The sequence below is a fragment of the Vigna unguiculata genome, chromosome 9 (assembly GCF_037176805.1).
Source record: "Vigna unguiculata cultivar grain cowpea cultivar isolate G323 ecotype 2 chromosome 9, ASM3717680v1, whole genome shotgun sequence".
Classification (NCBI taxonomy): Eukaryota; Viridiplantae; Streptophyta; class Magnoliopsida; order Fabales; family Fabaceae; genus Vigna; species Vigna unguiculata.
In genome coordinates this window covers 31,912,943-31,937,537 of record NC_140800.1, presented here as the reverse complement: position 1 = coordinate 31,937,537, position 24,595 = coordinate 31,912,943, and the positions used below count along the sequence as shown (strand labels likewise).

The 24,595-nt window shown below is 33.1% G+C and overlaps 2 protein-coding genes and 1 pseudogene across 2 annotated transcripts; 2 read left to right on the top strand and 1 right to left on the bottom strand.

Moving 5' to 3' along the window:
* The first annotated feature begins 6,706 nt into the window (after positions 1-6,706).
* On the top strand, positions 6,707-8,919 carry LOC146883901 (uncharacterized; annotated as a pseudogene).
* Positions 8,920-10,255: 1,336 nt separating this feature from the next.
* Positions 10,256-13,265, bottom strand: LOC114162512 (N2,N2-dimethylguanosine tRNA methyltransferase). The gene is made up of 6 exons (XM_028046430.2): positions 12,520-13,265; positions 12,187-12,387; positions 11,968-12,067; positions 11,335-11,535; positions 11,174-11,236; positions 10,256-10,559 (listed from the first exon to the last, which is right to left on the bottom strand). The coding sequence occupies exons 1-6, from the start codon at positions 13,131-13,133 to the stop codon at positions 10,446-10,448; spliced, it is 1,293 nt and encodes a 430-aa protein (XP_027902231.1). The 5' UTR covers positions 13,134-13,265; the 3' UTR covers positions 10,256-10,445.
* Positions 13,266-13,375: 110 nt separating this feature from the next.
* On the top strand, positions 13,376-18,435 carry LOC114162511 (uncharacterized). The gene is made up of 8 exons (XM_028046429.2): positions 13,376-14,542; positions 15,015-15,191; positions 15,376-15,468; positions 16,012-16,194; positions 16,295-16,397; positions 16,470-16,652; positions 16,775-17,280; positions 17,379-18,435. Exons 1-8 carry the CDS (start codon positions 14,345-14,347, stop codon positions 18,144-18,146), a joined length of 2,211 nt encoding a protein of 736 aa, XP_027902230.1. The 5' UTR covers positions 13,376-14,344; the 3' UTR covers positions 18,147-18,435.
* The last annotated feature ends 6,160 nt before the right edge of the window (positions 18,436-24,595 follow it).

The following is a 24,595-nucleotide window of genomic DNA, read 5'->3' as shown; positions in this document are numbered from 1 at the left end:
GAACAGTGGATATGGGATAAGGTGTTTTGAGATTATTTTTAAAGTGTACAAAATTGTGTGTAGAGTCAGAATAATTGACCTAATAATGATAATCTTTAAGGTAGTCTGGAATGCGTTTAGTTCTGTCAGACCTTCTGATTTGAGTGGAATTCTGGTCAACTTCTATGGTGGTCTCCAAGGGTTGCTTGAAAGCATTGGCAAAATTATTGTCAATATGTATGTCAGAATTAGTTTGGACAGTAGAAACAGTATCATTCTCAATGCCAATGTAGTCATTCTCAATGCCAATGTAGTCATAAAAATAAAGGTTAAATATGTTTTTGGTCCCTTAATTTTCAGTGAAAATTGAAATTAGTCCCTCCTCGAAACTTTAGCTCAATTTAGTCCCCCAACTTTAGAACTGCATGAATTTAGTCTTTTCAAGCAAATTTTGTTAAGTTTATTTAATATTTCAAATTTATTTCATGATAGCATTTGAGATGTTTATACCGTTTGACACATTCTTTTTTCAATATTAGCTAAGAAACGATCATGAAACACATTTGAAACATCAAATAAACTTAAAGAAATTTGGTTAAAAGGACTAAATTCACGCATTTTTGAAGTTGAGGGACTAAATTGGGTCAAAGTTTTGAAGAGGGATTAATTTCAATTTTTACTGAAAGTTGAGGGACCAAAAACATATTTAACCCTAAAAATCACTGTTGTTGGGTTCATTTGTACTGAATCCAGTTTGGTTTATGCATTCACTATTTTTGTAAAGGAAAATGTTTTCATAAAAGATTACATTTCTATTAACGAAAATTTCTCTAGTATTGATATCTAAGACAATGTAGCCTTTAATCCTAGTTTTATAACCAATGAAAATCCCTTTCTAGCCCTAGCATAAAACTTGGTCCTATTATTTTCCAAAGTAGAAGCATAACAAAGACAACAAAAAACTTTTAGATCAAGAAAAGTAGAGGGTTCATTATGAATAATTTCATAAGGACACTTATTTTTCAAAATAGGAGTAGGCAGCTTATTAATCAAATGAATGACATGAGAAATAACATATATCCAATAGGATTTATGCAAGTTATACTGAAACATAAGACTACGGGCCACATTTAGAATGTGTTGATGTTTTCGCTCAACAATGACATTCTGTTGTGGGGTTTCCACACAACTACGTTGATGAGTAATGCCAGTTTTATGGTAAATTTTAGCATAGTTAAACTCAGGCCCATTATCAGATCTTATGGTTTTAACGGTTTTCCCATACTAGTTTTTAACATAGGTAATAAAATTATGTAGTAAAGTCCTACCTTCACCTTTTGAATGCATCATAAAAGTCCAAATACGTCTGCTAAGGTCATCAACAATGCTTAGAAAATATTTATGACCATGGACAGATATGATAGACATGGGACCCCATATATCTACATGTATAAGGTCAAAAATAGCTGGAGAAGTAGTAGAACTGTGAGAAAAAGAAAGTTTTTGATGCTTAGCATAATGACATATATCACAAGCAATTTTATTCAGAGATTGTATGTAGGGAAATCTGGTACATATTTGATCAATAGTTTTGTTCCCAGGATGTCCTAGTCTAAAATGCCACAAATCAATATTATTTTTGGTACAATTTAGAGCTATACTTGTGAAAACGAAATCCTTATGATTGGTGATAGGAGATTGCAGATAGTAAAAACCATTAACGAACTCAGCATGTCCAATCACTCTCAAGGTAGAATTGCTTCGTATATGCCATGTCTTAGTAGAGAAAGTTAGAACACAATTCAAGTCTTTAATCAAGGTTTGGACAAATATCAGGCTAAAAGTGAAATCAGGGATATAGAGAACATTAAAGATAATAAAATTTTCTAAAAATTGCACTGTTCCAACAAAGTGTGCAATAACAGTGGAAGAGTTGGGTAACTTTATGCATATAGGTTTGATTATGTGAAAGGAAACAAAATGATCTTTAGTGTAAGTGACATGGTCAGTAGCACTAGTGTTAAGAATGCAAAAATGTTTACCTTGTTGGGCAACATGATTATTCACACTAGAATCCTTTCTATGCACTTGATTGACACTGTGTTCTAGTTTGTCTGTGTGCTCAATGATTTGAAGGAGTTGTTGTATCTGCTCAGGAGTAAATCCAGCAGAATAAAGTTTAGCATTCTGATTCACACTTTGTGTGGAATCCTTTTTGATGTTAAGATTGCATGTAGGTTGATTGTTGCCTTCCTTTTCTTGGTTAGCAATATCCTATCTTTGTTTAATCCAGGGTGGATACCCATGTTTGGAGTAGCATTCGTCAATTGTGTGGTTCATCTTATGGCAATAGGAACATTACTTTCTAGGATTGGGATTTCTCCCTCTCCCTTTGTTCTGTCCTCTCCAGCCATTTCCATGTCCCTATGGTCTCCAATTGCCATGTTCAGATTGCTTGCTGCCATTTTGATCTTGTTGTCTCCAACCATTCTGTCTGTTACCAACATTAACAGTCTTATTTTCACTATTGTACCCAGGGTTCCCAGAAATATGTCTTTCTTGTTGTATTATAAGGGAGAAAACACGATTGATGTTAGGGAGAGATTCCATCAACAATATTTGAGTCCTCACATGATTATAGTTATCATCATGGTTATCAAACTCGCGAGTTAACTCGCTAACTCGGATGAGTTTAGGATCCTACACCTGGCTTCCGAGTTAACTCGGAAGCAAACTCGTTTTTGAAGTAAAATCAATGGAATCGGAAGTGGGATCGTTAAACTTACGTAAAATCGCGAGTTTGCAACGTGTGAGCGAGTTCGAATGACTGAAAAATTAAATGAAAACGAGGTCGTTTTAGGGGGGAGAATTGACATTATTTTTTGCAATTTAAGGTTCTTCCATTTTGATTTCAGTCGCGTTTGTGTTGTCGAACCTCTTTCCAACAACATAAGAAATTGTTGCCATTGGTTTCTAGAAATACTCTCTGATCATCTCCAGAAATATTTATCACTTAATAATCTAAGCCCTATTCAAAGAGCTATCTTTCTCTTTTTGAGAAAGAATTGACATAGGACTAGGAAGCAGAACAACGAAGGGATCAATAGATTAATCTTTGTTTGAGTAGCTTTAAACTCTAAACTCAGAGTTTTTATATTTATGACATTATGTATTTTCTTTTTTCAACATTATGTATTTTTTATATATTTACATTGTAATTGTTAATACTTTATCAAATCATCAATAAAATTAATTTTGGTTAATTTTTGTGTACTTTACAAATTTACATATTTTATTTATTTATTATTATAAAGAAAATTTCATTAATTAATAAATTATAAATGCTCCAAAAAATAATAGACCGTAATAGAAGAGGTTAAAACCCTCCACAACATAACCTCTTGAATATAACTTGGATACTAGGAGTTACTCAAAACCTCCACAAATAGCTTGTGGCAACTCTAACTGTGGAGGTTTAAAAAACTCCCCGCAGAGGGTGAAAACCTCCATAGATCGAAAAAAAACCTCCACTGAATAATAATTCTTTTTGTAGTGAATTCTTCCCACAAAATTTTCAAATTTGTGAAAAACCAAGTTATGTTCTTTTCACCTTGATGAATAGAGTAGATTTCTTGCAATAGGTCAGAAATTTTGAAGTAATCTCCCTTAGAAAATCTCTCTTTTAACTCATCCCAAAATCCTTGGCACTCTCAACGTAAATCACACTCTTAACTATGTGTGGAGATAAAGTCTTGGTGATCCAAGACAGAACCGTCATGTTGGCTTTTTCCCATGCATCATACATGGGATCTTCCCTATTAGGAACCTTGATACTGCTATCCACGAATTTGATTTTGTTTGTGGAGACAAGACCACATTTCAAACTTCGACTCCAAGAAAAGTAATTTGTCTCAATGAGCAGCTGACTAACAAGAACTAAACCATGATTTTCTCCTGGATGCAAGTAATAGGGACTGCAAGGATTTCAAATCAGATATGCTACCTTTTTCAGTGTAGAATCTTGATCTTTGTCACTGTTATCTGCCATTGTTCAAGAAAGTAGCAAGATTACAAGAAGGGAAAAGAAAAAGCAGCGGAAAGCAGGACAGGTCATGAACCTACTCTAATGCCAGGGTTTGGCAGAGGCTCAAGAAGAACCCTAGGGTTGGGGTTTCCCTCCATGAAACCAGGTGGAATAGTGCAGGAGATTCACTGTAGCGAGAAGAGAAGAGCTAGAATCGAAGATTGGTTGAGGCAAACATGTAAGATCTGAAAACCTTTGTTCATTGATTGAAAGCAGAACTAAAAACTTGTGTATTTACAAGAGAAAGAGATATTTTTATAAGAGAAAGGAAACCTATCTTAAATAGGTTTTGATCTAGCAGAAGGTAACCACAGAAGGATTACTTTTAACAAACCCTAACCTACTCTAACAAATTTCTCAAAATAAATGCCACTATATACAAATTTAATTTAACATCCTCCCTCCAAAAAAAAAAAATAACTATAATTGAAAATTGAATTAAACCAATTGATTATATTTTTACAAACAAATAAAACTAGTATCATTTTTTCATTCGGAGGGATATATTATGTCCATTAAATAAAATCGTAAAATATAAATATAAATATTGGTATAATTGTTTAAGATTAATGAAAGAGTTATATAGTTACTAAAAAAAATATTATTACAAACTAAAAGAAAGAACCCCTATGAATAAAATTGGGGAATCTGATTTTGTTAGTTGTCTTTTCTCTAAAGATAGTTTATCTTTGTCTATATTTTAAGGATAATTTTAATTTTATTATAATAATGTGTGTACTTTGATTATAATTGTATATTTTTGATATTGTACTCTAATTATATTGTGATATTGTACTGTTGCACTCTGAATGATTATAATTTGCTTTTAGTGTCTTGTTTAATATATATAATATCAATTCTAATCTAATGTGAGAATTAGTTCGATAACAACGAAACTACTTCCTAAATCAAAGTTCAATTGATGCTAGGAAACCAATTTTGAACAAGTCTTGGACTATGTATGTTGGCTCATAATTTCATGTGCAACATGAATTATGTACACCAATTTGGTCAGTAACCCAAATGGCGTACAAGTCAAAAGTTAAAAATGCCTTTGTGATATGTTTTCCAAAGAAAGGGTGAAACGAACCAAATGTACCTAGACTGGATATGAAGCATCGAGCGAAATTTTGAAATATTGGGATTTTGAGACGTCCAAAGAAAGATCATCCCAAAATAAAGTGAATTGGTCTTTAGGTAGAGGTGGACTGTTGCACTGGATGGTTTTTTCAAATTTTAGCAAGCAATTATTCATGTAGAGAACACAAAGCTCTAGCAAGAGTAAACCCTGGTTGCCTTCTGGGATCTATCGAGGAGGAGGTCCTAGTAAAGCGGATACAAGAACTCTGGGATCACATTTTCGCTCTGGAAGAACAAAAAGGGCTCTGATTCGAGAGCGTGAATTGCTACTTATTGACCCAAATCTCACTTAGACATAGCAATGGGCCTAATAAGTATACTTTATAAATTATGTACACTTTATTACATGTTATTGGATTCATTTTTTAAGATATATTGTTCTTAAATATACAACTTCTTTTAGGAACGTAAATATAGTCAACCTGCTAAGTCTAGTGTTGTTAAATATCGATCATGGCAGCACCATGGCAGAAACCGGTAATGGTTTTCCGGCATGCTGCCACAATAAGGCGGAGGCAAATCAGATTTTCGATGACGGCCCATGGCGGCCACTTTTAACATGGCTGGTGGTGGTGGCATTGCGGCTGAGGCGAAAAAATCAGAATGGAAAAACAAAAAAATGAGATCTTGAGAGTATAGGAGAAGAAATATGCAGAACGACACCTCTGCATGGTGAGTGAGAGAAGCGGAAGAAAGAAGATTAGAAACCCTAATTTAATTCACCTCTCTCGTGGTCATTGGGCCTGGCCCACTAAAGTGTTTATTTAAACATTGTGAACATGCTGATCTTCTTTTATCCTATTTTATTGTTTTTACCAAATTACTGCAACAGCCACACAACCACACAGTAGTAAACTTTCCTTTCACCTTAAGTTTTTTATATTTTAAGGAAATCAAACCACATTCTTCACGTTACTGCACCAGACCATTTGCATCTGCTGTAACTGCACCTGCTGTCACAGTCAGCCACTATCGCTGCTGGTTCCCACCACTGACCACCGCTAGCCACTACCGTTAACCACCACTACCGTTAACCACCACCACCGACTACCGCTGCCGCCGCCAAGTCTATTTTTTTTTTATTTTTTTTCTACTTTAACTATAATTATTTTGCAAAAAATATACTTGTTTCTAGTCACAATAATGGCCAATGATTAAGATACTTCAAGAACATCTCATAGAAGTGACTCCGGTTGGAAACATTGTCATTCAATGGATGAATCAAATTTAAATACAACTGTTTGTAATTATTGTGGGAAAGTTATGAAAGGAGGAGTTACTAGCGCAAAAGAACATTTAATGGCAAAGAAGGGCAATGTTGCTGCTTGCACCAAGACTCCAAAAAATGTGAGAGAAGAACTTTGAAAATTATATAAAGAAAAAATAGATAGCTCCTCTATCAATCCTAGATATAATGCAACCAATGATAACCATGAGATTGAAGATGAAGTTGAAATTTCCACGGCTAGCAATGATAAAGGGAGAAATAGCGGTGGAAGGAAAGGACCAATGGATATGTTCTGCAGAAATCCAGCCACTGCGATAAAGAAGAGAAAAAAAAGGAAAAACTAAGGCAAGCTAACATCAAAGAGGCATGTGACAAAAATTTAAAGGCCTTGGTTCGATTCTGGTACCAAGCAGGCTTGCCATTCAACCTTGTGAAATTGAAAACTTTTCAAGATATGATTGATGCCATAGGTGCTTATGGACCCAATTTACCCGCGCCTAGTTATTATGAAATCAGAGTTCCACTTCTCAACAAGGAAGTTGATTACACTGAAAAGTTGTTGCAAGATCATAAATTGCAGTGGAGCAAACATGGTTGCTCTATTATGTCAGATGCATGGACTGACCGAAAGTAACGATGCTTGATTAACTTTTTGGTTAGCTCCCCTACAGGGACAATGTTTGTCAAGTCCATTGATGGTTCAAACTTTGTGAAGACAAGAGAAAAATTATTTTAGATGCTTGATTCCCTTGTGGAGGAAATTGGAGAAGAAAATGTTGTTTAAGTTATAACAGATAATGGGAGCAATTATGTGTTGGCTGGTAAGTTGTTAGAAGAGAAAAGACCCCATCTCTATTGGACTCCTTGTGCTGTCCATTGTATAGATTTGATGCTTGAAGATATCAGAAAACTTCCTTCTATAAAGAAGACAATTCAAAGAGGAATTAGTCTTGTTGGCTTTATCTATAGCCATTCTAGTACCTTGAGTTTGTTGAGACAATTTACAAATAAGAGGGAATTAGTAAGACATGTTGTTACAAGGTTTGCTACCTCCTATTTATCATTACAAAGGTTGCATCAAGATAAGGGAAGTTTGAGAAAGATGTTCGCTTCTGATGAATGGAGCAATAACAAGCTATTTAAGGAAGCCAAGGGGAGGGAGGCTACAAAAATTGTTCTTATGCCTTCATTTTGGAATCAAGTAGTATTTACTCTCAAAGTCATGGCTCCTTTTGCTCATGTGCTTCGTTTAGTGGATGGGAAAGAAAAACAGCTATGGTTATATATATGAAGCAATGGAGAAAGCCAATGAAATAATAGTGAAGTCATTCAACGAGGATGAAAGTAAATACAATGATAGATTAATAATTATTGATAATAGATGGACATGCCAACTTCATCGCCCATTGCATGTTATTGGTCACTTTTTGAACCCAGAGTTATTTATTCCAACCCAAACATCGAATATGATTTGGAAGTTACAAATGGATTATATGATTGCATCAGGAGGTTAGTGCCAAGTAAAGACGTGCAACAAAAATTTTTAACTGAGTTGCCTCTTTATAAGATTGCAAATGGACTCTTTGGTGATGATTTTGCTAAAGAATCAAGGAAAACCACAACCCCAGGTGAGACACTTAAACACTTTTTAAATTGCGCTAATATATAATGGTTACATTCTAAGTTACTTTCTTTGCTTGCGTAGCTCAATGGTGGAAGAATTATGGTCATGCAACTCCCAACTTACAAAAGCTAGCAATCAAGATTTTAAGTTTAACATGTAGTTCATCGGGATATGAGCGGAATTTGAGTGTTTTTGAGCAAGTAATAAGACATGAATCATTTCATTATTATCTTATTTGTAGAGTTTAGAAAGAAATTAATTCACATATTACTTATTCATAATGCAGATTCATTCAAAGAAAAGGAATAGGTTGGACCACAAAAGGTTGCATGATTTGGTTTACATAAAGTATAAATAACAACTTGCTCAAAGATATGATATTAGGGATGAAAATAGACCCTATTCTATGAATGACATTAATGAATGTAATGAGTGGTTAGTGGGAGAAGTTCATGATGAAAGTAATAATGAAGAAGGGGTAATGAGTTGGTTTTTGAGGATGATCCCACTCTTAATTGGTCAACTGTTTATGAAGCTTCAGGTATTGGAGAACTAGTAGTTTATACGAGGAGACAAACAACTAATTAAAGGAAGCAACCATCAAGTGGTGGTATTGTTATTGGATCTTCACATGCTTCTAAGAAAGGTCCAGGTTCAACTCCAACTCCAACACAAACTAAGAAGAGTAAAGAAAAGACTCAATGTCAGGTTCAAAATGAATTGCATGATAGCTCTGATTCCGAGTTTGAAAAATTACTTAACTTTGACAAGAGTCTCTCAGGAGGGGAAAATGAGGGATATGCCCCACTGGATGATGACATTGAAGACAATTATGTTGGAATTGAAGAAGAATATGATGATTAGAAAGAAACTCAATACATTTATTTTATGATTTCTTGTTATTTTATGTTTTGAACTTTAAATTTGTGGTGTTTTGATATGATTTTATTAGTAATTCAATTTTTAAACATAATATCATTACTTTTTTCATAAAATTATATGTGGTGGTATTATATTTCTTTTACCGCAATATTTCCACCATAACCCGTTATAGTTTCCATTATAATTGGTTAAGTCAGATAAACTATTTCTCACCACTCACACCAAGAACGGTGGGTTGGTAGATGGTCGTTCATGTGAGGCTTATGTAAGTTATTATTATAATTTAGTTACTTTACTTATTTCTTTAATATTAATTCCTAACTATTACAACTTCTAATATTTATTAGCAAAACTACCATGAGCGATTGAGGGTCATCCAAGCAGACAATTTTGAAGGATCAACTTCTGAACTCTAGTAAATAAGTGCAGCAACAAAGACTCAATGTTGGAAGGATGCCGCTAGAGGCAATAGTAAAGGTAAAGTTTATGGAACTGTGGACTTGGCTTCCAACATCTGCCACAAAGTGTCATCCCTCACTTAACCCTCCTTATTAGTTGTTATCATTTACTAGACTAACTATTGTGCTAAGATGAATGATTGCGTCAAGAGTTTAAGAAAGCAAAAGAATTGCCTGATGTGGCAATTCATAAGTACACACAAGTGAAGAACACACTGAGATTGATCCAACAACAATTCACAATGATGAGGGACCCAAATGTTCGTGACACTTCAACAAGTACAAGTCAGGTTCACCCTTATTATGCTGAAGACTGTGATGACAAGCCACTTTCTTGAAGTTTACCTGTAGTGTAAGATAAATTATTTCTTATTTAGATAATTTTGGTAACAATTTGGATTCTATATTTACATCTCGTCTATTGTGTTTATTCTAATTATTTTCATTACTTTTGTGGCTATTTCAACTCACCGGTCACTATGTTGTTCTGCCCAAAGCAATCTACCTTTTTTGTTCTTATTTCATGTAATATTTATCAATAAAATGTACATTTGGATAATGAAATTTCATTCTATTCCAATTTCAATTATAAGACAAGACTTAAATTATATTAGTAGTTTTTTGGATTAAGTGTTTTCCTATTTAGAAACATATATTTGCATTGTAATCTAAAATATGTTGTGGTTGGATATGAATTTAGTTTGGTATGATTTGAAATTCTGTTTTGTGGCCATTTGAAATAATTTGTGATCTCACATCAGGTGACTATTTGAAATGTTCGCGTGCATTTTACTGCAACGCCAATCCATGCTTTTGTTGTAGTGCACATTATTATTTTTGCAAATTTTGAACATTATCCGTTGATAAGAAATAATCATCAAATAACCATAAAGGCATTTCCATAATTCTATTATTAGGTTACATTTGCAAAATTTAATGTGAAAGTGGATATGACCATCACTTCTAATTTCCTGACATTTACCAAGCATCATTGCTTGTGACTGTAATATGCTTGTCTGGTTTACAACCAGAGGACTTTCAGCCCTTAAATTAAGTGACAGAAACCTGCAGTAGTTCTTTGGCAATCTTGATGCATTCTGTCATGGGGCAATTTGTCTTGATTGCATTTGTTGCAATGTGAGACCTGCTGGCAGCATAACCCTTCTGCAGTAAACAACATTAAAAACTTCTTAGTAACTATCTGGTTTCTGGAGCTCTATTTGGAGTCAGCATGAACAATGTATGATCTCATTATCTCATCTAACCAAAGAAAGTTATCAAACAGACATTGATTTTGATATGTTGTTAAGTATTGAAAGAGATTAAAGAGTGTGTTAAACTTTTTAGCTTTTAACCTCTTTTAATGCATCTTTTTCCTATAAAAAAAATCCAATAAGGGAAAGAATATACTCATGATACATAATAAAAGGTAAAACCCTTTCGTTTTATATTTTGGTAAACCATACACCAGGAAGCCAATCAGTTTTACTGAATAAGTAAAGTTTTGGGCATTTGCCTAAAGGGGGCGTGTTGACCTGTGATGTGAACATTGTTAAGCCGTAAATGATGTCATGGCTTAACATAGAAGTTTAATTAGTCATATTTGAATCAATATAAGTAAAAAGACTATCTATTTAAGCATCATTGATCAATAATAATGTTTCAGCAATTTTGAGAAAGATCTGAACTAAATTTGTGGCTAAGAAAAATCTTCCAAACATTATATACTCAATAAAGTACACAGTTATCATTATTTTTTCTAGATAAGTTAAGAGTACCTGGTGCATGGCGCTCATCAATGCCTTCAAAGGTGGAGAATTGATTTTTGCACGGCTAGCCATCTGCATAAACACACAAAAACCAGTATAAGCCATTCTTCTAACAGAGTAGCTAACATGATTTTACATTGCAACAAAGATATAATTTGAATAAGAAGCACCTCATCCAACTTGATGTACCCAAATGGCAACTTGGGGTCACTTTCATCCATCATCACTCTTATAAGCTTTTCAAGGTTGTCTTTACCATCACAGCCTATCCATCCCCACTGCTTGGCCAGATTTAGCATGTCCATAAGATAGGCACCATCATGAAGAGGTCCCGTCCAAAGAGGCCCTGATACCACAAGGGAGTTTGAAACCTGAAAAGCAAATTAAAACAGGAAATAATTTATGCACTCATATGAAGTAACATTTTTCTGCAATTTGATCTCCAGAAAATATAAACCACACAACACAACAAAGTTTGAATGGTTTTCCTCATTCCTGTTCCATAACCCATTCCTTAACATGTGTGAATAATAAAGGAATCCAAAAGGGAGGGGGTTACATCTTAGCTCTATTACATTATAAATTACTTTTCAAAAGAAGGAAAAAGAAACGAAAACACTCAGAATTGATTATTCCTTATGCAGTAACTGTTTAAATAGGAGTTTGAGACTAAAAAATAGAGATAAATAAAATATCATATAATTCTGAGAAGGATTTTCTGACAATGTTCCTTGACAGCCCAAGTTAAACTCACAAATATGAACAAACCTCAATGGTGAAGTCTCAAACAAACAAGACCATACCTGTGGCACGCTGCACGAGCAACTTATCTGACCAAGTTGATCCCAAGAAAACTCATGGGAATTTCCACATTGCTGGCAGTAACCAATGTAACCATAATGCCTATAAGAGTCACAAAAGTAGTAAATACAAGAGTAAAAAACATAGCAATTAAACGAGAACACACACACACACAAAAGAAAAGAAAAGCTAAGGTTAACGCAGACACAATGATACAATACCTAGTGTCATGAATCTTTCCACGATTCAATCTGAGCAAGACTCGAAAAACAGGTCCATGAAAAGCATAGTAAGAAAACAAGGGTGTGATATGATACCCCAAAACTGCAGCCTCCCTGGTAACCCCACCTATAAGCATTCGCAAACCAATCTCGTTCGAATACGGCATAGGGCGCACATAAGCTCCATATGCAGCTAAAGAACTGCGGAAAAGTAGAAAATTAATTAACCACTTGGGGGATCTAATCTAAATCCATTACAACAGAACATGCAAATAAACAATCACTTAGTGACCATATATAAACACAGAGCAAAAGAATGAAAAGGATTCTTACTGATGAGGACGGTGGCCACCAGATGAGAAGCCATCAGTGGAAGTAACATAGAGCAAGCCACCGAATTTCAAAGTACTAATGGCAGACCTCAAGAACGAAGAGTCACTCCCAAAAGAATCAACATCAATAAAATCAAATAAACTCTTCTGCAAATAATAATCAGTCATAACCCTATTAGCTTCCAAATGAGTAACCACCCATCTCCCCTCCTCTTCGGAGGAAACTCTCGACAAATTCTCTACAATGGTGCTTCCATAATTCTCATTCCCATCATTTGCCGCAACAAAGTCCGCTCCAGCCTCGGCCAAGTACCGAAGTGACCGAATTCCACATCCACACAATGCGTCCAGAACGCGCAATCTTCCGTTACCCCTCTTGTGTAAAGAAGCGGCCAAAACGCCGAGGTCTCGGCCGGTGGCACTTTCCTCGCGAAAAAACGCATCTCCTGGGCTAAACTCCAAACCCCTTTCAATGAGGTAACTCCTCTCGCGGGTTTTCTGCGGAAAGACGGGAACTTTAGCGCTGTCGCACTTAATACCAGAGAAGGAGTTATTTGGAAAATACAAGCGAGGTGACGAAAGAGTTTGACAAGGAGAAGAAAGAATAAATAACATGTCGAAGATTACGCTTGAAAGAAATGTAACAGTCCAAATGGTCTTAAGTCAAGTGATGAAAAATTAAGACCCTGAGAAATGATGCTTGTGTGGCAATAACGGATCGAGTCCAGACTTTGCTTGTCAAATACAAGTGGTTTTATTTTTTATTTACTATATTTTTTTTTGTATATATAAAGAGCGAAGATCACGTTTCCTAGAACAGCAGAGTTAGCAGCTTCTAACGTCATGGACCACTGTGTCAGTGACTGACAGGGTGGGAGTTTCTTTAGAATTTTAACTGGTGTGAACGTTGGAAATGAGGTTCAGAGCTTGTGACCATGCTGCATTCGAGGCAAAAGCTATAAACTTTCTTCAGTTTCTGTAATAAATTTCGTTTCCCTTTAACCTCTGTTGGTGTGGGTGATAATTATTGAGGTATTCTGTGACTCAAAAGTACTATTTTCTTGAGTCATCCGTTTTTTGTCCATCTTTGTTCAATGTACATTCTTCACGATCCTCCTGTGACTGAATTGTTGAGTTCTTGAACGTTTTCTGCAAAAGGAACTGATCTTCTGGTGTTAATTTCTTGTGTTCTTCCTTTGAATACGTGTGCTGAATTTGATTTTCTGTGGATAATCAGTTATCTGTGTCTTGTTTGTGAACTGTTGCATGCTGTTACATCTTGTTTTATCCATGCTGCCAACCTTTGCCTAAGGAAATGAGACTTGGTTGTTGTTATTGTTCCTTAGGATAAATGAATATCAAATGTTTATGAACTGATGATGATTTGATAGATTTGCATGGCCAGATGTGAAGCTCTTGAAATGAATTGGTTAAAGTTTTCTACACAACATTAGCCCTGAAAATTTTGTTAGTGTCTCAAAAGCAGTGGCTGATATATACGAAGACAAAGTGCTTCAAAAATTTAGTAAGGAACCTAAATGCAAAATATGTCTTCAGTTAACAATTATTATCCTGCAACATTGGCTTGTTTATTTTAAATATAACTAGGTACAAATGCGCAATATTTAATCCTAGATTCACCAAAATGCAATTTGCCTAATTGTCTAGGTTTTCAGGAATGCAGTTCTCCTATAAGAAGATATTAGTTTTATGGACCAATTTTCTGTTTTACATGCAATCACTGAAGTTAATTGCCTAGATGTTGTGTTTGTGTTGTTGTCTAGGTTTTTATTTTGCTGGAGATCTGAGTTATAATATCTGCAGCTATGGATGATAAGAAAGAAAATTTGCTACCATCCCCACCTAGCCAGCTGTTATCAATTGATGAGGAAATTTGGAAGATGGCTGAAGAGAGGGCCCAAGAGATACTATGGATAATTGAACCAAATGTATTATCTGAGGAGAACAGAAAGGATGTTATTGATTATGTTCGGAAGCTGATAGGAGATTACTATGGAGCACATGTTAGAATCTAATAATCATGTTTATAATTTTTTTTTATTTTGTGGCATTGGTTTTCTACATTTGGTCTTTTCTTCGTTTACTGAAGTTGCTTTCTTCCTCTCATAATTAGTTGTCTGCTCTTGAATGTTTGCTGCTTTATAAATGATCTGCAGATAATTAGATCCGTTTTTGATGTATGCTGCTATGAATGTTCTTTGATTTCTGTTTAGAAATTATTGGTGCAAAACCCTTTTCCTTTTTCTATATGTATACTTTCCTTTTAAGAGCAGCTACATTCAAATATGATTTTAGATATGCAGATAATAAAACTTTTCCAATTCAAGATCAAATTTACAGAATATTTTTAAACCTTGATTGTCACTTTAAACTTTGAAAGCTTTTTGCTGCAAATAGAAAGTTCACTTAATTATTTTATGCCACTACAGAAGTGATTGTAAATGAATTTTTTACCTCTTTGTGGACCTCCTACAGGTCTTGGCATTCGGTTCTGTTCCACTAAAAACCTACCTTCCTGATGGAGATATTGACTTAACAGCACTTAGTCGCGAAGATACAGAGGAGGATTTGGCCATAACAGTGTGCAGTATACTTGAAAAAGAAGATGACCCTGAATACCAAATAAAAGACATACAACATATACCTGCACAGGTTTAGAAACAAAATTTTCTATTTCAACTGTTATCATTATCTTCCTGTTTTGTTTTTTTTTTTTTCAAAATGAATATGTTTATGTGTTTGACATGATTAGACAGGAGTGTTTTACAATTTTTTTGTCAAAGGATATCTGTCAACTTCATGGACTTCCTGTTTATGTTTTGATGATGAGCTGCAGGTCCAGCTTGTGAAATGTACGGTGAAAAATATACCAGTTGATATCTCTTTCAACCAGATGATTGGATTCTATACTATAAAATTTTTGGACCAGGTATTTGATTTCAATAATATTTGCACCTAATTGGGTGTTCTCTGATAGTTAAGTGTAACCAAAAAATACTTGTTAGTTAAGTATACATTTATCTGTGATTAGTCTTAGTTGTGCTTATGAAAATATATGTAGTGTTAGAACTATCATTTATATCAAATTTATCATTTAATATATTGGTACTGCACTTTTAGATGTTTCAGATGTCATGTAGACATTTTGAACTCATTTTCCTGTTACGTTTTTACATACCTGCTTGGCTTCTCCTTCTACTACAGTGTGTGTGTGCTATACATTCTTAGATATGTTTCCGAGGTCCTGCAGAGTCAAAAACTGTGTGAATGATCATGTAGAGAACACCTTAAAAAATCTGTCTCCATTTTAAGTTAATGTCTTATTTACTCAGTCCCTTTCCATTTTCTTGATACAAGTGTTGCCAATTCTATCTCTTCCTCCATAGTTCATCTATTTCTGATTGAAATTATATTTTTCATTCAGTTTCTATTTTGGTTCTGCTAAATTTTCTTGTTGGAAATAAATTTTTAGGTTGACCAGCTTGTGGGAAAGAACCATCTTTTCAAACGCAGTATCATCTTAATCAAAGCTTGGTGCTATTATGAAAGCCGAATTCTTGGTGCACACCATGGACTGTTATCAACGTATGCGATAGAAATATTGGTCTTGTATATCATCAATCGTTTTCATTCGTCACTGCGTGGTCCTCTAGAGGTGAGTCATGTCTTCCATCAATAACATTCTTAGGACCCTTTCAGCATTTGTAGTTAAATCTACCTGAAGAATAAAACCACTGAATCGCCGCTATTAGCAGGTTCTATACATATTCTTGGACTACTACGGCTCATTTGACTGGGACCACAATTATGCTAGTATATGGGGTCCAAAAGCCTTATCCTCGCTTCCAGAAATTCTTGGTAAGTGTTAAGTTGCGATGCAATGTATTTTTATTGTTCAGTCCTTGATGTATCCCAACTTGGTTGCTGCAGAAACACCAGAATGTGAACAGAGTGGATTCTTGCTCCAGAAAGAGTTTCTCAAAAACTTCAGGGATATGTGCTCTTCTAGCATAAGAGCATCTGAGACAGTGACTCCTGAATTTCCCGTTAAGCTCATGAACATCTTGGATCCTCTTAGAAATGATAACAACGTTGGTCGTTGTGTCAACTATGGTAATTTTGCCCACTTAAGCATCAATGGCTAAAGTTCATCATGTTTTGTACTTCATTTTCTTTATACCTTTAATACTTCATACGTATACATGGCGTTTGAAATTTGTAATGGTTATTTGCAGCCAATTTACATCGAATAAGATTAGCTCTTTCCTATGGTGCTAGAAGGCTGAAGCAGGTCCTCACACTTCCAGGAGGAAACATGGGTTCAGCACTTGAGAAGTTTTTCTTCTGTACTTTGGAAAGGAATGGGAAAGGAGAAAGGGCAGATGTTGATGTTCCTGTTTGTCCATTTGGTACTGGAAGATCTGAAGGGTCTGTTCTGGATGGAGACTATGCCAGTTACTGTTTTGACTCACAATATGATCAGCTATATCCCAATAATTCCATGCCAGTAACAACTGTGCATTCCAATTCTCCATCTTCACCTTCTCACGATGACATGCTTGCCCCATCAACCCAGCAAAACTGGAGCGAAGGTGATTTCCTGACATCACAGCAAAACTGGAGCATGATTTATCAAAGTGGTAGCAATGTATACATCCCAGCACAGACACTGTATCATCCAGCTTACACCATTGATGAAGTAGTAAAATCCCGAGGAACAGGCACATATATACCTGACTTGGTATGTTGTGTTTTTTATCAAACCCAATCTATTTATATTATGATAGCACACAGTATACAGTATATAGTATATGATCCTAAAATGGTTGAATCTTGCAGAACTATAACTCCTACTGGGATATACGCGCAAATGAGAACAGGCCAAGGAAAATTCCCATTGTAAAGAACAATGAATATCCAAGATCACCTCCTACAGTAGAGGTTCATTCTGAGATAAATTTGAATGCTGATTCAACGCCGTTTGAGTTCACAAAAGAAGACTTCCCTCTTCTTCCAGGCATTCCCAAGGCTAAACTTCCAAAACAAGCACAAGCGTCTGCTCCATTAGCAAAGGCATGTTCTAAGACAGACAAGGGTGGTAATTCGATGTTGTCTGAGCTCTCAAGTGCAGATTTGTCCCCCCTTCTTCCATGCGTTCGCAAGGGTAGATCACTAACACAAGCCCGAGACTCTACTCCATTGGAAAATGTTCATACTGTGACGGATATTGGTAGCAATTCGCAGCCTTTTGAGCTCTCAAAAGAAGATTTTCCCCTTCTTCCAAAGGTTTGTTCTGAGACACACAAGGATGGGAAGACAAAGTCGTTTGAGCTCTCAAAGAAAGATTTTCCTCTTCTTCGATCTTCAGTGAAGACTGTCCCATCAGAGTCTGCAAAGTTGACCAAGCAAGGTAAGAGTTTCCCATCGTCTACCCTGAAAAATATGGAGTTTGGAACTTTCAAGTATCCACAATCACTGAAGGGACAAGGTTTGCCAACAAAGAGTAAGAAAGAAGATTGTGGTGTTTCATTATCTCAAAAAACTGTTATGGTATTCCCTAAGGTGGCAAGTGAGAGGAAAGAGGAATCTCCCCAGAAGATGGATTGACCTTGTTAACATGGATTTGCAGAGTTGTAATATGTGGCCATGTTCTAGTATAATAGCTTTAAAATTATAGTCAATTTTTAACTTTTTTTTTTCTTTTAACAGTTATAAATGTGGGAGAATATAGAATTAGTTGCTGGTCTCAAACCTCGTAGGAACAAATAATTGGTTGGGATGCTAAGCAGTTCTGTTCTTGTTCTGCATTGGTCGGAATAGTAATAGTTTATAGGGACAGATTGATTTCTCCGTTGGGATGAACTTGTACATTAATATTAGTAGTAAACCTTATGATGTTTTATGGGTCAGTACTTATGGCTGAGTTTGAATTAGTAGTAAAAATGAACTGAAACGTTTTGGAATAAAAATGTTTTAAAACCGATAAAATGTTTACAAAAAGAAAAAAACAATTTTGTAAGAATTTGTTTTATGCTTAATTACTCCGAATATACCCAGTTTGGTTCCAAAATTTCAAAATAATACATCAATGTAATACATTTGTTAAGTTTTTACAAACGCAGTTAACGTGTCACGTGTCAGCATCTGGTTTTTTTAATTTTTTTAAAATTTTTACCCACATATATTTATTTTTTTCAATTTTATCTGAATATTTTTTTACAAAATAGATAAATATTGTGTCTCTTTTAAGACCAAATTTATTATTTATATAAATGTTCTATTTATATTTGTTATTAAAAATGACTTATTAAATTAAGTATTGAAAATTATATTAAAGTTAATGATAAAAGTCATGAATAACAAATTTACCAAAAGTTTGTTATTCATGAGTATAACAAATATCAATGTAACAAAACTTAAATATGTTATTGATGACTTTTATCGTTAACTTTAATATAAATTTCAATACTTAATTTTATAAGTCATTTTTAGTAACAAATATCAATATAATATTTATATAAATAATAACTTTTGTAATAAAAGAGAGATAATATTTCTCTATTTTGAAAAAAAAAATATTTGAAATAAATTCAAACAAATATAGTGAGGATTAAATTGAAACAAATAAACATATATGATACTAAATTGAAATAAATAGACATATGTGAGGACTAAACTGAAATCAAGACAATGACAATTGGCAAGTATCTTACCACGTGTCACTAACAATGTCACATGTCACATCAAGGATTTGACACGTCACAATTTAAAAAAAAAATTCAAAAAAAAATTAAAAGAAAATTCAAAAATTAAAAGAATCCGAGACTGACACATTGTTAACTGTGTTTGCGAAAACTTAACGGAGTGTACTACATTGATACACACTCACGAATTTGAATACTAAATTGAAACAAACTTAAAAGTAGATACCATTTTAAAATTTTAGAACCAAATATGTTCCGAATAATTAAGTTTTTTTAATAAATATCTTGGACAATGTTTTGTTGGAAAATACTTCACTTTAAAATTATCTTAAATCCCCTATACACTAGATCCCTAGAGGGCGCGTATACAGTGGGGCTCCGTTGCGGAGATAGTGAGAGGAGTGGATTTTGTATTCGAGATTGATAGTGAGAGAATTTGTTTGTCAAAATCTCACTTTCCGGGAGAGAATACACCCGCTGGAAAGGAATAGATGATTTGCAGCATATGGGAACTCACATTAACCTAATTCAAATTAATTACATTTATTTCAAATTAATTACATTTATTTCAAATTAATTTAATATTTAAATACATAATTATAATCTTATAATTTTATTTAATAAAATATATTTTTTATTCATTATACTTGCAAATATTTCATAAATGTTTTCTTCACTTTCAAGATTCTTTTCCTCTAAACATTTAAGCCATGTTCGAATGTGTGGATGGTGCTCTGTAGATGAATGTGGTATAATGGATTTGCGGGTTTACTTACGTTTTTTTAGCTCATTTGGTTGGAGGGAAAGCGTTGATTTGATAAATAGGCAGAGTAACCCATCTCATCAAGGAAGAGAAGATTTGAGTGAATGAAGTATCATTTTATGATTTTGTCCCTGGCATTAAACTTAAACTTTAATGTGAGAGTGTTGTGTGTTGTGTGAAGTGTGTGAGAGTGACGAGGCACTGGTTAGTTAACTGGTGTTGGTGTGTGTTGTGTGGAGTGTGTGAGAGTTAGAGATATCAACGAGGCGGGTAGGATACGGATAATAACTCTTTTGTACCTTACTCGTTGGATAAATATTCGTCTCATACCCGTATACATATCCGTGCTAATATCTGTTATGCGAGTACTCACATATTTTTTTAATATCCACGGTACCTGTGGGTATTTACAAAAAAAAATTAACATTTAACAACATATGTCAATTTTAAGTATAAATTCAAATAAAAATGCAATGCATAATATTCATAAATTTCATACAAAGTGCAAATAACCTATTTAAATATTGTTGAATGACTGTTTTCAAAGAAATGAAGATTTTTCAAAACCAATTGATAAAAAATAACCATTCAAAATCAATGTGTTAATGTTTTATACTCGTAAGCCATCATCAAAGTTGCATGAACCACCACACTAGATCTAAAACGCAATTGCACAACCATCAACCAACGACTAACCAACAGCTCCACCATCATCCATTGCACGCGAAACCCACCACACAAAACGCCGTAATAGATCTCGCATTCATTGATCATATGTGCATCCCTTGAGTCGATCGAAGTAGCAGCTCAGAAAACCAAATCTCCACCGCAAACAACCAAGCGAAAATCACAACAACCTACATCACCAACCACCGCGCGAGTAGATCCACAAACTCAACAACCATCGAATCTACAAGTGCACATCACGCAAGCCTCAAGTCCACGAGCTACACTACACAAACAACCAAAGTAGATTTGTAAACAACAAAGAATTCCCTCCACGAACCAGTCACAAATTGTGACTCACACATATTAGAACTTCATCGAACATCACTCACTGAGTCACATGAGCACCAACAACGACCTCCTCTACAAATCTAGGATCACACTCGCCACAAAACATGATCTTTATTACAAATCAACGCGACTTACAGTCCTTGTACCTCCGCAAACCTATTTGCAGATTCACCGCGTCAACAAGACGTTGAAAATGATCATTCCATCAAATTTCTCGTTGCAATTTCAACAAATAAGGATGATTCTCCAACTACAAGGATTCATCTTTTCTGATGTAGAAGATCAAACTAAACTGCAACCACATAACATATTAAGATAAAATCATACTGAACCATAGCTTTGATACCACTTGTCGAATCCACGACACTTTTTATTAAGTATGAGAATATTTTCAAAACAACAAAAATAGTGAATCACCTATTATAAAGACTAGTGTTTTATTATAAATTATTGGTCAATAAAAGTTTGAAACCAATATGATATAAAGTTAAGGAATAAACCTAAGGCGAACCGGTATTCCAAATACCTTTTTTATCTAGACAAAAGCTCTCGTATATCATTCATAATCATCAAATGTGTACTCTTTTTAGACATCCTAAATAATAAAACATTACTTTGTAATTTTTCAAAATAAGGATGTGTAACCGGTTGGACCTTTCTAACATCATAACAATTTAAATAACAAATCATGAAGACTTAAAAGAAACTTCACCATCTTTTGTAAGCACTAGTCAAACTAAAATTACCACGAAATATAGTATTCAAGTATAAAATAGTCACTATTCCGTTTTGGTTTAGATGAAGGCATTACGCTTAGAGAATTACAAACTTGAATAGGTAGAGAGGATAAAAAAAACTTCATATTCCAACTTTCTAAATCTTGAGTTTGAATAGAAATTTTCACAATTTTAAAACATTTAAATACATTAAATTTAAATTGATTTACCTTTAAATTGTTTCTTTCCAAATATTTTGTTTAGATATGACAATTCAAATTTATTGATTTGTATAATATATTATATTAACATTAAATGAAAAAAAAATTAATATTGAATAGTGACAAATCATTCAAAAAAATATTAATATTGATTACATTTCTTTTAGTTGATTTTGGTTTTTTATATTTTTGGTTGAAGTTTGCAAATATTCTTAACTTATATTGACAAAGTTTTTTTTTATTAATCAATCAAAATTATCTAGACAATTATCAATTATTGTTTATTTCCATAACGGAGTTCACATTCTTTACTAGATTTTATTGTATTATTATCTGCTGAACATTAAAAATACACTATATTGACACTTTAAAAATCTTTTTAATAAATTTTAAAATTTTAAAATTAGTGGTTATCAATATATTTTGAAGATACAACATAAGGATAGTACAGAAAAGCCAGCGAGAAATCCAAATCCTTGCATAACGTTGTTGGTTGAGACTTTTTTTTTTACTTTTCAATTAATGTAGGTTGAAAAAAAAATAATCAACTAGATAGAAAATTAGTCATATTCAATGTTGACTAAAAATCTTTATTTCAACCAAGGTCAATGTCATTATTTCAATAGAGCTCAAACTCGTTACCAAGACTTGATTAATTCTTTTTTGATTAACTGCTAATTACAATCATTTAATCAATATTATGAAGTATTAGATGTCTGATATCAAAGTATGATAAACAACTTGTTAATTACAAGATAATCTCAAATCTAATAAAAGTTATATTTTTCTTCAAAAGAATTTTTCGTTGACAATTGAAAGGTAATATTAATCATTATGAATTTTTCTTTAAAAAAGTTCAATGGTCATATATTTACATGAACCATCTATATGTGTAATTTAACAAATTAGACCTCTTAACCTGTATATGATGAAGACCACTACACATATATTGATTTATCCAAATTAATGAAATTCTATCCTTAATAATCCTATAATAAAAAATAATTTAAATTTAAATTATATAAGACATTTTTCATTATTATAATTGATAACAAGAATTTAATTTTTATAAACATGATTTCGATGAGTTGGAACAATGTCTGTGGATCTAGCATTCAATATTGTTATAAGATGTATGAGGAAGCATGACAACAATAACATTATATAGACAAAAAAATATTATTTGTTTTAAAAATTTAGTCTAAGATGTACATGTATCATTACTCTTTATGATTGTGTGAAAGTTAGAACTGATAAGATATAGTCATTTGAGCAAAAGTTATAAGTGCATCCACAAACATAGTGTTTTAAGCTAATAAAAGTGATAAGATATCTTTCACTTAAAAAATCCATATTGCACCATTAATTTTCAATCACATATGTTCATATACACAAACATTTTCTCCACTCGATCTCTCAACACTTATTTTGTGTTTTGTGTAAGTAATTTGTAAGAGGTAGATGATAGATAATTTATTATTTGTAATGAATTTATAATAATACAATTTCTTATTAATATTTATATCTAATGACAAATAAAAACTAAATTAAAAAAGTATTAATTTACCAATCATTTTTAATTCTTTTTGAAGTATTTAAACATGTAAATATAAAGCATTAATATATAAGTGACCGTGAATAACTATATTTCATATTAGAAATTTATACTTTTTTTACCCTTTATCTTTATTTAACATATCTTTCAAATACCGATAAGTAACTATTTCTTTAATTTGATAATAGTTAAAATTACTTATTTTACAATATTATTAGTATTTGAAAGTTGTGTTCAGGAGGAAAAGATGGAGTTTACTTCTGATCTAAAATGAATACTACTAAACTATCACTTCTATATTAATTTTTTTATAAAAACTTATATGTTTATATGCTTTAAAATCTTTCACATTCACAATTCCTTAAAATGCATAAAATTCAGCACAAAAATTAAATTATCTATGATATATAATATATGCATTTCAACCTACTTTGATTAAAGTTAAAATTCACATCACAACATTAAAAACATTTGAACTTCTTCAGTAACAGAAAAGAAAAATTGTGATTTTTAAATAACCTTTTCTCATGAAAGTCACCACAACAACCAACTTCATTACCAACATACGTTTCCTATGTTACCAAAGTATGAAACATTATTTCAAGACAATACAAAAGTATTAATTTGGATTGATCAAATTAACTTTGCTCATTAGAGAAATGATATAAGACTGACAAAAAAGGTTGAAGTATGAAAAATTAAAAGAGACCTAACGAAAATAAGTGAAAAGACTTGATAATATTTCAACAATATTTATCTATAGAACCTATAAATCAACAGTTATCAAATACCCTCATAGCTAACATTAAATTAAAAATTATACCTGACAACGCAATTTTATGAACTAATAATTAGCTTTAAAAAACTAATACTAACAAATCAGTCTAAATCGTATAGCCGAAATATAATGAATTCAATTTAGTAAAAAAAAAAACTGGAGATATCGAAAAATAAAATGATTAAGAATTAAAATATAAACTATATACGATATAAAACAAGAGGACAACGTGTGTGTGTGTGTATATATATATATATATATATATATATATATATATATATATATATATATATATATATATA

What these genes read in the sequence shown, in the direction of transcription:
- LOC114162512 (XM_028046430.2), bottom strand. Translation starts at nt 13,133, where the DNA reads ATGTTATTTATTCTTTCTTCTCCTTGTCAAACTCTTTCGTCACCTCGC. An exon ending in GCTCGTGCAGCGTGCCACAG is followed by an intron (nt 11,536 to 11,967) that starts GTATGGTCTTGT and finishes TTTGCTTTTCAG; the next exon opens with GTTTCAAACTCCCTTGTGGT. An exon ending in GGTACATCAAGTTGGATGAG is followed by an intron (nt 11,237 to 11,334) that starts GTGCTTCTTATT and finishes GTGTTTATGCAG; the next exon opens with ATGGCTAGCCGTGCAAAAAT.
- LOC114162511 (XM_028046429.2), top strand. Translation starts at nt 14,345, where the DNA reads ATGGATGATAAGAAAGAAAATTTGCTACCATCCCCACCTAGCCAGCTG. An exon ending in GAGATTACTATGGAGCACAT is followed by an intron (nt 14,543 to 15,014) that starts GTTAGAATCTAA and finishes GACCTCCTACAG; the next exon opens with GTCTTGGCATTCGGTTCTGT. An exon ending in TGGTCGTTGTGTCAACTATG is followed by an intron (nt 16,653 to 16,774) that starts GTAATTTTGCCC and finishes GGTTATTTGCAG; the next exon opens with CCAATTTACATCGAATAAGA.